The sequence below is a fragment of the Typha angustifolia genome, chromosome 13, assembly GCF_048772165.1.
Source record: "Typha angustifolia cultivar Huaian chromosome 13, ASM4877216v1, whole genome shotgun sequence".
Classification (NCBI taxonomy): Eukaryota; Viridiplantae; Streptophyta; class Magnoliopsida; order Poales; family Typhaceae; genus Typha; species Typha angustifolia.
Window position 1 is genome coordinate 17,109,776 of NC_133251.1, and position 16,249 is coordinate 17,126,024.

Genomic DNA, 16,249 nt, shown 5'->3' on the forward strand with positions numbered 1-16,249 from the left:
CCATTGGCGCTATTTCCCACCTCTTTTCTTCCATCGCCCAAGTCTTTGGTCGACCCCCTCTAACTCGCAATCCCCCTATTCTACAGTAACTTCTCCTCTTTTACTGCAAAAGAGTTCTCCTAGTATTTATTTAGCCATTGAAGGGCTAACAAGTTAGGATTCATCCGACCTTCGACTACTATTTAACCGATATCTCAAGATCTAGCCATCTAAACTTTGAGATATTAGATTCGTTAGCAAGTCTTTTTAAAGGCGACAACATATTCAAAATTTAGTAAGATCTAACGGATAGATCCTTCGGAATTTCCATCGAAAGTTACGTCCTCAAATCTATCCAAAATCGCTACGGATCGGATCAAAGCGGGTTCGCAATGCATACCAATTTATCTAATTCTCTATAAATTTGTTTCTGATAAATATCTCCAAATTAGACTTATGAAATGATCAAATATAATGAAAAAATTTGAATGTATGAACCAGGGATAAAGTGACCTATATTAAACTATAGAGAATGAAGTGAATTCAGACCTAATCATTAATTTAGCATAGATCTAGCAGTAGATCTATTTTTTCCTTGTTGTTATCCCTCCAAAAAATACTTATCCAATAGAGAATTAATTAATAGTTTGGACCACTGTGGACCCTGGAGATTGACACTAAGGAAAAGTTGTAGGCTAAGTAGTAAGTAGTAGCTTTTTATAAAGACAAGTCACAGCCTAAATTGTCCCACTACAACAACAAAGTACGCAGGCATTAGCGGATCATATATTCCAACCCATTTCCAACGCAATGAATTGCCATCTCGCGGAATGATAACAGATTGTTTGCAGCCCCTCGCGCAGGAATTTGCTACATCTGACGATTAAAAACAAAATCTACCTATTTAAAAAAACCTTGTTCAAACCTTGCATTATGCCTCTCAAATTGTCAAACTGCACGTTACCCATGTGATACATTAGTAGAGTAATATAAACAGGTTACATTCATGTCTGCAGACGATCCTCTCGCGCCTTTTTCTCCCTCGTTTCGTCACATGATGAAACCAAACAGGAATACACGAACTGTAGTCGAAGCGAATAATAATTTAAGAAAAAAAAAGGTACAGCAACAGGGGAAAAGGTGAAAGATTTGTGTATGATTTGGGTTCCAACGTGATGTCGATAAGAATAATCTCAGTGGCCGGTGCCAAGTTGCGGCCTTCGCTTCTTCCCTTTCTCGAAGGGAATCTCGCTCTTCTTTCTCTTTCTTGGATATTGCGACAGCTGTGTTCTCCAATAGCCCCTGCCTTTGATTGTTCTCAGTGATTTCTGCGCATGTTATTGTCGGAGCTGCTGGCGAGGTATGGATGTCTCTCCTTTCCGGTCGAATTCGTTGCTTTTTTTTTTTTACCTCTTCTGTGTTCATCGATTGATCGGGTAGCTGTTTGTGTGAATGAGGACTGTTGGGGAAATCGCTTCAAGATTGGTTATTGTTGTGGATGTTGATGAAAATTGTAGGGTTTTTATGTCGGAGCCGAGTATGGTTTGGGGGTTCCCATTGATTTAATATTATAATCAGTATAATTGTAGGCTAAGATGGTAGAAGATTCGTCATTTGAGTTCAATTCAGATGTGGAGTTGATCGATAGTTTGGTGGTTGATGTACTTGTGTTAATTTGTAAAATGAACATCTTGATGATTGAATCTATCTGCTATCTGCTTGAGTAGGTAAAGAGGGCCATCTCAGTATCTCCCTTCTTGTTGTGTTTCCTTCTCTTCTTCCTTTTTGATTCCCATTCTCCCTACTTTTTCGACACACTTAGTCCATTTGTCTACTATGACCTGCTACATAATCTGAGGCCTATTATGCTACAAAGAGTCATTGATATCAGATTCATTTATTTTGAGTTTATTCCAGAGTTTTTACAGTCTAATCGATAAATATGAGATGAATGTTTCTTTTGAATTCTTAGTATAAGAATATTTGTCTTTTGAGTGAACTTATGTTTTCATCTAATATCCTTCATAAGTACTGCAAAAATTTGAAGGATTCCTAGCTGACAAGCAGATTTTTCACAATGCTCTGTGCTGTTACAGCAATATAAAGCTTGCTTGGAAACATCTTAGAACCCTCTACGGTCTTTTGCTTAAGTAACTGCTAGATAAATCGTGGTTGTTCATGGATTTTACTGTAATGTCCTGAACATTCTGGTTGTTGTCTCATTTCCTATTCACTTATGAAGATCAGGGATTACTAAGAAGGCAGATGGTTTATCATCTAGAACTTAAACAGAATCAATCCGTCTGCTCCTGCATTCTTTATTCTTTGTTTATTCAAATTTGATACAGGATTTTTTTTGGGGGGGTACTTATAATTTCCCTTAAGAGAAAGATAAGAAAGCGTCAAAGCGATGTTCCCTTCTTATTTCGTAAATTTGGAGTTGACTAGTTTTTGTTTATTGCATCTCTTAGGCTTTCTCATAAAAATAGTGCCTCCAAGTTTGTCGTCCTGTTATTGTGTTCAGTGGGCAAGGAATTCCTCATATCTTGTTCCTTCATATTGACGGAACAATTAAAGTTAACCTCCACAAAGCTTGTACGAGAGATGAGCTATGATGATAGTGAAAGGTGAACTTGATATCCCTTTTTATTATGGAAAGCATGCTCTTGTTTATCAACTTATTAATCATAATAATGATTGTTTCTTACTCATCACTTGGAATATGATCTTGACTTGTTCGCAGAGAAGGGGTTCTTTCAAACGGTGATATATATGTTGGAACCTACGACGGGGTAATCCCTCATGGATTGGGAAAATATTTGTGGTTCAATGGAACATTGTATGATGGATCATGGGATAAAGGCAAAATTACTGGCAAAGGGCTAATTCATTGGCCATCAGGAGCTACATATGAAGGTGACTTCTGTGGAGGTTTCCTTCATGGTGCTGGCACATACAATGGAACTGACGGCTCTACTTATAGAGGCTCTTGGAGGATGAATATACAGCACGGAATGGGAACTAAAACATATTCTAATTCAGATAATTATGAGGGCTCTTGGAAAGAAGGATTGCAAGAAGGTTTTGGTAATTATAATTGGAGTAATGGAAACACTTACAAAGGGAACTGGAGGGCTGGAAAAATGAGTGGGAAAGGTCTTATGAAGTGGTCAACAGGTGATTTGTTTGATGGTGATTGGCTAGATGGATTAATGCATGGTACAGGTCATTACAAGTATGCAGATGGGTCATATTACATTGGCACATGGAGTAAAGGGCTAAAGGATGGGAGAGGAACATTTTATCCAACTGGAAATGAACTTCCTCATAATCAAAGGTCCTCCCACTGTCTTGCATACGATGATGACTCCCAGGGTCTTTCTGTATCCTCATCAATCAATTCTGAGAAAAGTAGGAGTAGAGCACCGTATTCACAAAGATGCAAGTTTGGTAGGTGGAATATAAGTAAGTTCTTTCTCCATTCTGGACGCGTATCAAATAGGACCACCTCACTTGACCCAGTATGGGACCTCGATGATAATGCTAGAAGCACTTTATCACAGGAGAACAACACACTCAGTTCATGTGATGGTCAACACGAGCTTCAGGGTCAAAAGAAATTTGTTTATGAAAGGGAATACATACAAGGAGTTTTAATAATGGAGAGTAGAAGAGACTACGATACAAGGGTATCACAGGAAACTAAATTGCAACACATGAGCCAAAGACAAGCAAGAGGGCCAGGTGAAATTATTTATAAAGGTCACAAGAGCTACTACTTGATGCTTAACTTGCAACTTGGTATCAGGTATGTCGTCAGTTTCATATAACTAGTGTTTGTTCATAGTCTATAGACATGTTAAAGTTTGCCTATATGTCTTGTTGCATGGACCATCCTAAATGCTTTTTCCCTTTGTTACTTCTAATGGGAAAACGCTTCCTATAAATAACATGTAGGCAATGAGAATCTACATAGGGAGCAACATTACCTATTATATTGTCTTTTTATTGTTAAAATTAAATTCCTGGCTTAATGATCCTTCCATATGAATATTAGCATGGTAATATTAACAATATTAAATTAATTTTTGTTACCAAAATGGACCATGAAGTTGCTAATTGATGTGACCATTCAGGTACACAGTGGGGAAAATTACACCTGTCCCTATGCGTGAGGTTCGTTCCTCTGATTTTGGACCACGGGCAAGAATAAAGATGTATTTCCCTAGTGGAGGTTCTCAATATACCCCTCCTCATAACTCTATTGGTTTCTTTTGGAAGGATTATTGCCCTATGGTTTTTAGGTACATATTGTTCTCCTCTACCACTTTTGTATTTATCTATGATGTGCCAACCGTCTAGGTTCTGTTATTGGTGATTCAACACTTAAGGCATTGTATGTCAAACTTGATGCTTCTTGGCAATCATTGAGTAGCAACTAAATTATATTTCTATTCAAGTTTTTTCTAAATTATGGGAAGTAGAAGAAAAATAGGTCTTTGCCTTCATTTTGAAAACAGGTTTACTGAAAACCACCTAAAAACGTTAATCTGAATATTTAATCATTCCACATTGATAACTTTTGAATTATTTAACACTTCTTCAATATCAATTTTCACTCGTTGGCATGGATAGATGGAAAATCTTTCACTCAATGGCATGAATAGAAGGTTAATAATCTTCAGCTAGTATCAGTAGAGTATCAGCTGCAGGTAATATAATGTTAAGCCTGATCTGACTCATTATTCATTGGCAGATTGAACAAATATCTCAAAGAACTGTAATTATAAACTCTGATCTGCAAGTTCAGCTATTCTCTCCTTACAGGATATGGAAGCTAATTAAATCTACCTAATGATTATTATCATTGATCTGTGCACATGTTTAGGATATTTTCAATTAGTTATTCATGGATATTAAAGTACTCGTTTGATAATGTATGAAAATTGCAAGGAATTTATACTCTTATAACGCGAATTTAGAGTTAGCATGGTAGCTATAGATGTAATATGAGGTGGCAGCCATCTCTTCATCACAATACTTTATTTTCTTCTTCAAAATTTCTATGTGAATTGCTGAATCAGTTGATAACATATTAGTTTTTGTTAAACAAGCAGACTTTTTTTTTCAGGAATCTGCGGGAAATGTTTAAGATTGATGCTGCAGACTATATGATGTCCATTTGTGGTGGTGATGGTTTGAAGGAGCTTTCTTCTCCAGGGAAAAGTGGGAGCATATTTTATCTCTCACAGGATGAAAGATTTGTCATAAAAACTTTAAGAAGACATGAACTTAAGGTTATCTTTTTCTACAAATTTATTTATTATTGATGACTTGATTTATAATTTTATAACACATGATTAGTGTTAAGATACAACCAAATTCAGCTTTTTACAGGTACCAAATACTCACCTTATCTTGTGAGACATATTGGGAAAATTGATGAAAGATACTTCAAGTTCTTCAACTTGGACTTCCTTATGTTGAATAAGTTACTGATGACATAATTTTATCACTGCAGGTTCTATTGAAGATGCTTCCCAGTTATTACAATCATGTAGGAGCTTATGATAATACCCTCATAACAAAATTTTTTGGACTCCATAGGATAACTATAGGACCTGGACGGAAGGTACTGTAGTATAGTCCAATATATCATCTAATTTGTGAATGTTATCTCTGCTATAGTAAAGTTTCCCTTTGCAGGTTCGATTTGTAGTGATGGGAAATATGTTCTGCACAGAGCTCCGCATTCACCGTAGGTATGACTTGAAAGGTTCTCTCCAAGGAAGGTTGACTAACAAGCAGAACATTTCTGGAAGTACTACTATGAAGGATCTTGATCTATCATATGTCTTCTATTTGGAGAAGTCCTGGCGAGAGTCACTTTTTAGGTCTGCTGCTTTTATTTTATTCCGTTGTAAACTTGCCAATGATTGTATCAAATTTCTCCTTTATGAAATGCCAAATGTATTCTGGTTTCAAGAAATGTATAGCTTGAATAGTAGAAATTATGAATGACAGATTTACTAGCTTTTATAATAAAACAAGAGCACGTACAAACAGCTTTATTCTTTTTATATGAAATAAATATATGTTTTGTGGTAATCATTGGCCTACTTATGCAAAGTGATTTAACAACACAATGAGGTTAATGCCGTTGAAGTATGCTCTGCACTAATAGATAAACTTGTGTTGCTGGAAGTTGTTAATGCTGTATAATTTAAGTTCCTTGTTTTTTTCCTCGCATAAAATAGTCATTCATCTCAAAGTAAGTATCTTTTCCTTTCTCTTTTTGCAGGCAAATATCTCTTGACTGCATGTTTTTAGAATCACAATGTATAATTGACTATAGCATGTTGTTGGGCCTGCATTTTAGAGCTCCTGAACATTTGAAGACTTTGTTAGAAAATCAAGATACTCTTGAAAATAATGCAAGCTTCCCAACCGATACATGTAAGTATCTCATTTCAATGAAAGAATCTGTTTAAAAGGATTGCGGATTCTTTTCTAAATTTTCTGGCTTTAATATTCCTTGTGCAAATGAAGTTACCACAGAAATAGCATATCTTGTTGTAGTGTCCATATTTATCCTAACTAATCTTAGCAGCAAAGTAAAATTATCCAGATCATTGTATTTTCTTAGTTATGATATTATTAATAATCATTCTTCAGCTATCTATAACTAATCCAGAATATCGTTATACTTTAATCATCGAGTTGGTTAAAGCTGGTATCCTTATGATATCTCAGTCTATTACTTGTCATAGTTATTGCATGCCTGCAAAATTCCAGACCCTTTGCAAATAAAATCAGACGATATGTTGGAATTCAGAAAAAGAATTCTGTTTGTCACATAAATGATCTACTGTTTCTAAAGCATATATGATGAATGAATATAGAAGGGTTTGAAGTGAGACAGGCAAATGCTATGCCGGCAGGCAATCAAATATTTGACCACATGGTAGGCATTAGGATATTGAAGTCTATTTCTGACTATGAATCAACTCTTCAGATTGCATGCTTACATAGTTGGCTGTTTTACTTATAGTCTGACATAGACAAGGTAATTCTATGAGGCAAAATTTTAGGACCTGATTGCATCAAAATGTTTACATAGATAGAAAAGGGAAATCATCAGCAATCCCAATATAACAAGCTTCATTTCCATGAACTAGCAAGTTACTCATTCTTTAATGTAAATTAGTCAGCACTCAGCAGGTCTCAGTTATCCAGTTCTTCTGCTAACTGAATCTAAGTGTGCTTTTACTGCAAACGGTTAATCTCTTTCTTTTAACCAGGCACTAATCCATTGCAAGAGGAGGTCACATTTCCTCCAAAGGGCTTTTGTCTGGTTGCACATGAACCAGGTTCTGGGAGTACTATGCCAGGTTCACACATTAGAGGCAGCATGGTTAGAGCATCAGAAGCTGGTGATGAGGAAGTTGACCTCGTTTTGCCTGACACAGGAAGGTACCTGTCGGTTCTTACCTTTGATACTGTGGTAATATATTAGAATGCAAATCTTGTGGTAATATATTAGAATACGAACCTTACCATAAGTCATAAATCAACTTTCGACAGTTACCTCAAAAGGGAGCATTCTTGCAATATTGGGACATAAATTTCCTATTTCAGCAAAGGTATCTCATAATTATCCATAAATAGATGATAGCATTTACCTCCTTTTCGATATTTATTCAAAAACGATTCAGAATCAATTATGCTTAACTGAAAGAAGGACAAAAAAAAAAAAAGCAAAAAGGTTCAAGACACACCTACGAAATATGTACTTAGTGCTGGATGATGCCCGTAATGTTGATAATGGTAAATTGTTTTGTGAACAATTTCTTTGTTTGAAGAAAAGGTCATGGTCCCATGAATGTTTATGTATAAAAATCCTACATCTGCGTATATATTTGTTGGTGATTAAGTATAATCATCATCTTTATCTCATTAACTATACAGGTTAATAGCAAAAACATGCACTGTATGGCATCACTATCGTTGTTCTATGGTTTGTCAGCATTTGCATTTTTGTTTGTGTCTTTTCTATCTGCAGGCTGCGAGTACAACTAGGGGTTAACATGCCTGCTCAAGCTAATCGAATACGTCTCCATGAGGGAGGTCCTGAATCAGAAGATGCTGACCTGTATGAGGTTTATGATGTTGTTCTCTATCTTGGAATCATAGATATCCTGCAGGAGTACAACATGACCAAGAGAATCGAGCACACATTCAAGTCACTGAAGTTTGACCCTTTATCTATTTCTGCCATTGAACCAAGGCTGTACTCAAAGCGTTTTATTACTTTTTTGGGGAAGGTCTTCCCTGTGCAGCTTTGACGTCCTGGGAGCAGACATCACAACAACCACAGAATTTCTCATGCGACCTTCTTAAATTTTGCTGCTTGATAAGCCATACCAACTCCATTTTGACTGAAATAAGCTCTTGGTGACAGATTCAGCAAGTTAGTATGTTGTTTCTTATGCAGTTCACACATTAGTTAATTCATTGCTTCTAACTTCGTGCATACATTATTCACACAGCTCTCTTTGACCTTCTGGTGATGTATCACTTGTATATAATGCAGTTAAGACAAATAGCCTGCACAATATGGTCTACATGAGGTAAGCTATGTACCTCTCCTTTTTTACTGTAAACCAGCCAAAAAAAAAAGAAGCAAGCAAGCAGATATATTTCGAGCGCTTCTTTATGATGGGATCTCTATCTTGTCAAATTAGTATTGTTATATAAAGATAGGAATCGTGATGTAAAGTGGCTAGATGAATGTGACAATCAAGCAGATACTGTTTGTCATGCATGTAAAGCACGCCTTTGTTCTATATTTTAGCGACCTTTCTTCACTGCCGATACCAGTAGGAATCAAAATTTCTTTGGCACATGTAACCAATTGCTTATTGAATGTAAACTTGCACATGAGGTTCGAAATGGGAGATGGATTGTATCTCCCTCAGTCTGTCTGCAATAGATGAATGGTCAGTGGACAGTTTATCAACACTTCAATGAAAAAGCATTTCAAATAGCATTGTATTAGTGTGTAAAATATATATACTGCATATTTCTCGACACACATAAAGTTCTTAGCTGAATACTTTGTTCAAGTTCAAGATATTGTCAATGATCGTTCATCATCATAGATATTTGCAGCTGAGGTGGCAGTTGGTCCAAGTTCAAGAAAAAGCAATTATTATGTCGTGAGCATACTCTGTTGTCTTTTTTGTTTTCTTTGTCCGTTGCTCTTGGAATTAAAGCTCGTGTCAGGTGATGTTTAGATGTAATTTAACTCCTAAATCTGGTTAGCTATTCTCATTTTGTTAATTAGAATAATCTCGGTTTAAAAAAATATAGTGTTTTGTTGAAAACTGGTTCAGTAGATTTATAGTTACGCTTGATGTGATATTAGAAAGCCGTGAATTTAAAATATAATTTATAGTGGGCGAATGAGAAGAGAGGAGAGAAAAGAAAAGGTAGGAAATAATGTTTAATTAGAGTAATATTTGTTAATGGTAAAATGATAATAAAATTTATTGATAAATATAAAACAATTGGATGGGAGAGAAGGGGAAAAATAAACGAATAGGTTTAAGTTGCCCTAAACTCATTTTATATTAAATTAGTGTTTAAATACTAAAGAAGTTTAGTGCTCATCGACTAATTTAATAATAAATCTAAACCACATCTCGTATAGAAGCTTGATCATTAAATACCTCGTAACAGCGTAACTTCACGAGATAAAATTTTATTGAGAGATAAAGCCACAGGTGTTCTTCAGGCCATGGTTAGGCTGCAGGTACGACCACGACTAAGAAAAGGAGAGTAGAATGTATGTGCCAATACAAAATTCTTACAACAAAAGGGATGAAGAAGAATCAACTCCATACAATGAGCTTTCTTTGAGGAAGGCACTAATATGACACAAGCAATCAATTGATGATAACTTCAAGGTGATAATATATTGAATTGCTCACAGATGTATTATGCTTTCAAGGGCCTGACTAGTAATACAAGCTGCTTCTGGAAAGAGAGTGGATATTGGCACAGCATGTGTGCAGTGCCCACCTTTCATGGTCCTAATTTATTCAATACAAAATTCAAGTAAAAAAAAATTGAATAACAGTTGGATAAAAAGATGTTACATACTTTCTCCCACCATATTCTTCTGTATACACCCTTTCTTTAACAATGCAAGTCAATATCATCAGAAAACTCGAATGACTGTCAATTTTAAAAACACCTCCAAAGCAGGTAAAGGATAATAATAAGCAAAATATGAAGGAAAAAGGAACGGTACAATAATATCAAATCAGCTTTTAATAAGCATAGAGATACAATAAAAATCTTACTATCTAGTTACTACAAATAGCTTATTGCATCTCCGGAGGAACTGAACTGCCATTACCAGTTTCAGACAGCTTGGTTGCATCAGCATCCATCCTCTCGTTGACATCAAGGAGCTCATCCATCATCTCGTCTTCTGCGGCTATGTCCTCCACATCCTCCTCATCGTTGCTACCTCCTGGAATTCTACGAGTCTTGGGGCCATGTTCCAGCCTGTGTGTCTCCAATTCCTTGTCCATAGTCTCTTGCAGGTTAGCCGCATTGTCTGTTCGTCTAGCATTCCGAGCATTCTGCCACCTCTCTAGCTCCTTCTCAACATTTGAGATGCACTGCTCCTCGATTTGCTTTTGGAATTCTGACAGCTCAGTCCTTCGTGCAGATTTCCACTCAAGGAAAACCTGTAAGTATTGTAAATGTTCAAAAATCACCCAACTAGGTATCGCAGATACTTATAACATGCAAAAGCATTTTACCAGTCACCACCGCCATTAAACATTAAGAAACTCCACTTTTAAACATTATCTATGAATTAATGACAAAATGTATAACTCTGAACTTAAAAAAAGTTTTACAGCTTTGAGAACATATTTTATGGGTTATGAACCTGAGAACTTGTAAAGACTTAATGCATGGCATGACTACTTACAATGACAAAGTGAAAGGCACTGGAATTATACCTTCTCTTTATCCTGTTCAAGAGTAGCTGGATCATCCATTAATGGTTTCGCTGGCATGTAGTATATGGGAGGTTCAGTCTTTGTCCTGATGAAGACAAGAAACATATTAAAACAGAGTCAATATTCAGAAACTAGTTTCAATACGGCATCGCATCATAGCAATATACATTGGGAAAGCTCCCGGTTTGCATTTAATGTCAAGACTACGCATATACAGAAACTTATCTGTCTCAACTAAATATTGTCAATATGGACACTTTTGGACCAAAAATAAAAATAACCTGCAGAAGACAAAACAATGAATTAGTTCTCACAATAGATTCAGAAGGTTAATATCATCATGTGTAATTTGAACAGTAGAAGAGCAACAAGATTTATGCATCAGCAGAGAAATGAGTTTCAGGGGAAATAATTCATTACCTTAAAAAGTTGGACAGCTTCTTATGATGTTCAGCCCAGAGAATGAAAAGCAGCTCCAACTTCTTTTCCTCTGCCTTAGCAGCAACACGAGCGCGAAGTGTCTGAGATTAAGTACAGAACTGTTTTTAACAACTTTTAGTTGTCATTAAAAAAGGGGAACCAACTTCGAACATAAATGCTAAAAAGTGCATAAGATTTGAAGATGATCTTAGAAAAAACACCAGATCACGTCTGCGTTTCTCTGCAATTTGTTCTCGTTCTTGATGCCTTAGCCTTTCGCTTTCCTCACGTGCCTTCTCTTCAGCCTACATTCCACAACAACAAAAATTCTTAAAGTGGAGCAAGAGAATAAAAACTAAAAGACTAAGTAGAGATGCTAGTAAACAAGATATCTGTCAGCTGAGCACCTACCAACACACCTACAGCAATTGATAGTGCTCATTTAATAGTTACATGACTTATTTATTTTGCAGTGTTTTTACACCAGATGGTCCCATCCCATTAGTTTTCAGCTCAAAAGTCAAAACAGATATTAATTCTCACAAAATCTTGCTAAGGCTGTCATATCTGAATTTACTTCAACAGCAGAACAGGAGCAGAAAAACAGTTTAAAGTTAAAGTTAATCACCCTGCGCAATGAATCTGATCTTCGCATATATGCTTCTGTAGCTGAAAATTGCTTGTCTTCCTCCCTGAATTTCTGAAAGAAGAAACGTAAAGCAAACCCATAATCAAAAATGATTTTATATATTAAGAATCTTGAAGTAGAGAATAAATCACTCCATTGCAGAATTACATACCAAAAAGAATCATCTTACTGAACAAACAAATTAGCTTAAAGCTCTGAATTTAGAATTTGCAGAATACATTCCACGAAAGCTTCAGGAAAGATATCCAGTCAACAACAAAGTACCACTCAAGATCACATTTATTTCTTTGGTTCAGGATGAAATCACTAAAGTTCAATGTTTCAGTCGTTGTCATAACTATATAATCATTTCAGCCTGCATATCTCACTAACAACAGAAAGAACATTACCTCCAATGTCCCCAAAAGTTGCCCTAGCATTCTTCTATTCCTCTTGACCAAGCTTGGGTCCTCATTCTTTGGAAGAACTCTAGGAAGCGGCTCCGGAGGTGGGATATCATAATCCTATAATATAGCACCAAAAACAACAATCAATCAGGACCCAAAGCAAAACCAAAATCACAAATCCTAAACTAGTGCTCACCATCTTTCTCCGCCGGGGATTTTCATCCCTCCTGAACCCACCATTGTCCTGCAAATTCCCAATCCCTTGCTTCCTATTCTCCCCACCAGAAAAGGCCGGTTCTTCAGCAGGCAGCTCCTCCACAGCATCCGTCGCTCCATTCTTCTCCTCCTCGACATCTCCGCCGTCCACCTCCATTATCAATTCAAGGAGGAAAAATAAAAACTTAAAGAGCAAAAATCATACAGAAGAGGTAAAGAGATGAAAAAAAAAAAAATGAAGATCTCTTTGCAATACCTTCACGACAGTTGACAAGAGCCTTCTTTTATGTGCCGGCTCCTCCTCCGATTCCACCGCCTAAAGATCCATCGATATTTAAGAATTAATCAAAGAAGCAAAATCCATTAAAAGTAAGGGGGGAAAAATGAGGTTCGGATTTCGTACGGGTCGCACGAGACCACGCTGACGTGGACCTCCGACGGGACGCGGCCCGCCGTGAGCTATCGCGGCGCGGCGGAGGCCTCTCGGATCGCGAAGCCGCTCGGTAATCTGCGATACGAGAAGAAGAGGTTGGAATCGAGTAAGAACCATCTCGCGATTCGAGCACGAGAGAGGCGAGTTAGAGAGAGAAAGAGAGACCTCTCGTTGTTGTCGTTGGAGTTCTTGGATTTCTTTGCGGAGCTCATCCGCCGTCTTCTCCACCACCGCGTCACTCGCCATTCTTTCTTCTCCGTCGTATTCGTGTCCTCGCCGGGAGAGAAGACGGAGGGTTCTGGGCTTTGTAGTTGCCCTAAATTGATTATAGATACTTCGGCTTAATCTAGACCGTTCATTAGCCGACTTTCAATTTTCCCATCATTTTTTCTCCTTTTCTTTTCAATATTTATATAGGGCCAAAATAAAACTCTTAGTAGGCGCGTCCTTCATCCGTGACAAAGTCCTCTAGTTCCTAATGCAGCTAATAACAGTATAAATCATATTATTATTTTAGTAAATATTAGTATAAACTGTACTATAATAATAAGTTAGAAGTTTAGTTGTTATTTAATTACTATACTACAATAAATATAAAATAATAGCTCCTTCCCGCACCAAAAATCTTTAAATTCCTCACCCTTCACCCAGAATCAACTCCCATGGCTGAAAGACCCCAATGAAGAAGGGCGGAGGACGAGCACCACCCCATTGTCTATGTACCTCAACACATTGAATGCAAGTGTTGGGTCATGATTGCTATAGTCGGATTATATATAATATAAGTTCAGGATAAAATAATAAATTTAAATATGATAGTGTTTGGTGAAGTTTTTCTTTTTTTTTTAAGTTGTGGTTGTAATATGTATTTTATTTCACTTTGAAGTATAATGAAAGAACTGAAATAAAAGGAAGCTTGGTTGGGTCTAAATCTACGTACACAAATATATTTACTGTTTTATGGTATTTTTTTTATAAAGGACCCTGAAACATGATTAAGGGACTAAAAAAAAAAAAGCACAAAAAAGATAACTCCCACTATCTTCTAATCTCCGCTCACTTTCCCCTCTCTTACACTAACAAACAGCTGCCAATAAATCCAAAGTCCACAAGCTATCACCGGCACCCACACCCTCACCTAAAAAAAAAAGCCAACCACCGCTGTCCTCCATCCTCTCGTGACCAAAGAGGAGAACCCACAATGGCGGCGGCGATGACCTCCCGAGCCAACGGCGAGCACCACAACAACCACTACCAGGCAAACCAAATCCGACCACGTCGGCAACCCCACTACGTGGGCCCCAGCCCCTCCTCCTCCTCCGGCGCCTCCATAAAGGGTTGCTGCTGTTGCTTGTTCCTCCTACTCACTTTCCTTGCCCTGCTTGCCCTCGCCGCCGTCCTCGTCATCGTCCTCGCCGTCAAGCCCCGCAAGCCCCAGTTCGACCTCCAGCAAGTCGCCGTCAGCTATCTCCTCGTCACCGCCCCCCCCTCCATGCCCTCCCCCCAAGCCACACAAGCCGCCTACCTCTCCCTCAATATGACGCTCCTCTTCACCGCCGAGAATCCCAACAAGGTCGAGATTCGCTACGGGGCGACACACATGGACGTCATGTACCGCGGCGTGCCGCTCGGCGTCGCCAACGTCCCCGGCTTCGACCAGCCGGCCCACTCCACCCGCCTCGTGGAGACCCGGCTCACCGTCGACCGCTTCAACGTCCTCCAGGCCGACGCGGTCGACCTCGTACGAGACGCCGCCATTAACGATCGGGTCGAGCTCCGAGTCACCGGCGACGTCAGCGCCAGGATCCGTGTCATCGGATTCACCTCACCCAGGGTTCAGGTCACCCTCTTCCCCTTCTTCGCTGCTATCCTACGCCTACTCCCACTTTTTTCCTCTCATTTTTCTGGGGGTTTTTAAAGCATATTTACCACCTCCGTCTTGACCTTATCGCACAAAACGACGCCCTTTTCACATTTACATATCGATCCTTTTTAGGTATTATTTCGCAAAATTATCTTCTCGTATAATTTCATATTAACAGGTTGGTCCTTCCTCGGGTGTATTTCTTAAAAAGAGAGAGAGAGAGAGAATATTCCGCACCTTCTTTTCGCAAATAAACTTAATAAAGGAGTAAATTAAAGGACTAAAATAGGTTATTTTTACAAGTGAGTGATTTGTATAAAAAAGTTTATTTTATTTTCTCTGTAATTATGAATTATAATTAAAATTGTGATATATTATGGAGAGTAGGTTTCGGTGGATTGCGCGATCGTAATCAGCCCGAGGAAGCAGTCGCTGACGTACAAGCAGTGCGGCGTGGACGGAGTGAACCTGTGATCGGACGGCCCATAATTCACTGGGAAAGGGAAGTAAAGAATATTTTTCACGAAACCTGGGGAACTTTTTGATAATTTTGAGGCTTTTTGAGCTTCCTTCGCTCCAAAGCAAAGTGGAGGATGGCTTGCTATTGTACGCCGGGGGTGTGTGTGGAGAATCTTTGCTCCTTTTCTCGTTTTACCTTTTTTTTTTTCTTCCTTTTTTACATTTATTAAATTCGTTTTCTGGGTGTTGGTGGATTATCTCTGGTTCTCACTCCACAGAGAAGGTAAGTTTAAGGGAGGTGAGCAGATGGGACTATTACCACTACTGCCCCCCTTAAAGTGCGCCGCTAATTGTTATGCGGCTTCTAACTCGGAACATGCGTCCTAATCACGGCTGTGGATTGCTTTTCTGCACATGCGCTTGCCAGCAAAGAGAGGACAAGGGAAATGTCTGAATCAGTCCCCGTGATTTGGAAATTTTGTACAACTATTTATAATGGGAAATACTTCCATTAAATGGTTCCTTAAATGCAGCTTCTGTTGTGCTTTATTCTTATAGATGTGGGAATAAAAGCTTAGATTATGCTTGGTTACTGTCGAGATCCAAATCAAGCTGAGGTAGTAGGGCCCACCCATTTTAAATATCATATGCATCTTAGAACTATTGCTCAGCAATATTTTTTTAACAAGTACTCTTGCGGGTTCACTCCTCTTTTTTCTTTGGTGCTTATAAACTAGCTGCTGTGCTGCAAATAAATCTGGCTATCAGCAGAAGTCATAACGTCATCGTGAAGCATATGCGAAT

The 16,249-nt window shown here is 38.1% G+C and overlaps 3 protein-coding genes across 8 annotated transcripts; 2 read left to right on the forward strand and 1 right to left on the reverse strand.

Moving 5' to 3' along the window:
- Positions 1 to 1,093: 1,093 nt before the first annotated feature.
- LOC140773407 (phosphatidylinositol 4-phosphate 5-kinase 1-like) lies at positions 1,094 to 9,025 on the forward strand. Of its 5 annotated transcripts, none has more exons than XM_073115942.1 (11): positions 1,094 to 1,339; positions 2,451 to 2,606; positions 2,723 to 3,787; positions 4,116 to 4,283; positions 5,111 to 5,276; positions 5,501 to 5,611; positions 5,686 to 5,873; positions 6,281 to 6,435; positions 7,281 to 7,452; positions 7,564 to 7,622; positions 8,042 to 8,180. In XM_073115942.1, exons 1-10 carry the CDS (start codon positions 1,314 to 1,316, stop codon positions 7,601 to 7,603), a joined length of 2,247 nt encoding a protein of 748 aa, XP_072972043.1. In that variant the 5' UTR covers positions 1,094 to 1,313; the 3' UTR covers positions 7,604 to 7,622; positions 8,042 to 8,180. The 5 variants fall into 5 exon arrangements, 3 of the variants coding, with proteins under 3 accessions (XP_072972043.1, XP_072972040.1, XP_072972042.1); XR_012106459.1 differs by lacking the exon at positions 7,564 to 7,622 and adding an exon at positions 8,529 to 9,025 and having other exon boundaries at positions 1,096 to 1,339; positions 8,042 to 8,449; XR_012106460.1 differs by lacking the exon at positions 7,564 to 7,622 and adding an exon at positions 8,573 to 9,025 and having other exon boundaries at positions 1,096 to 1,339; positions 8,042 to 8,449.
- A 1,194-nt stretch (positions 9,026 to 10,219) lies between these two features.
- Positions 10,220 to 13,448, reverse strand: LOC140774882 (uncharacterized). 2 transcript variants are annotated; one of them, XM_073118056.1, is made up of 10 exons: positions 13,288 to 13,448; positions 13,093 to 13,197; positions 12,946 to 13,005; positions 12,670 to 12,840; positions 12,477 to 12,590; positions 12,067 to 12,138; positions 11,660 to 11,743; positions 11,439 to 11,539; positions 11,019 to 11,103; positions 10,220 to 10,739 (listed from the first exon to the last, which is right to left on the reverse strand). In XM_073118056.1, exons 1-10 carry the CDS (start codon positions 13,366 to 13,368, stop codon positions 10,368 to 10,370), a joined length of 1,245 nt encoding a protein of 414 aa, XP_072974157.1. In that variant the 5' UTR covers positions 13,369 to 13,448; the 3' UTR covers positions 10,220 to 10,367. The 2 variants fall into 2 exon arrangements, with proteins under 2 accessions (XP_072974157.1, XP_072974156.1); XM_073118055.1 differs by having other exon boundaries at positions 12,670 to 12,873.
- Positions 13,449 to 14,058: 610 nt separating this feature from the next.
- On the forward strand, positions 14,059 to 16,150 carry LOC140773431 (uncharacterized). The gene is made up of 2 exons (XM_073115979.1): positions 14,059 to 14,962; positions 15,374 to 16,150. Exons 1-2 carry the CDS (start codon positions 14,114 to 14,116, stop codon positions 15,458 to 15,460), a joined length of 936 nt encoding a protein of 311 aa, XP_072972080.1. The 5' UTR covers positions 14,059 to 14,113; the 3' UTR covers positions 15,461 to 16,150.
- The last annotated feature ends 99 nt before the right edge of the window (positions 16,151 to 16,249 follow it).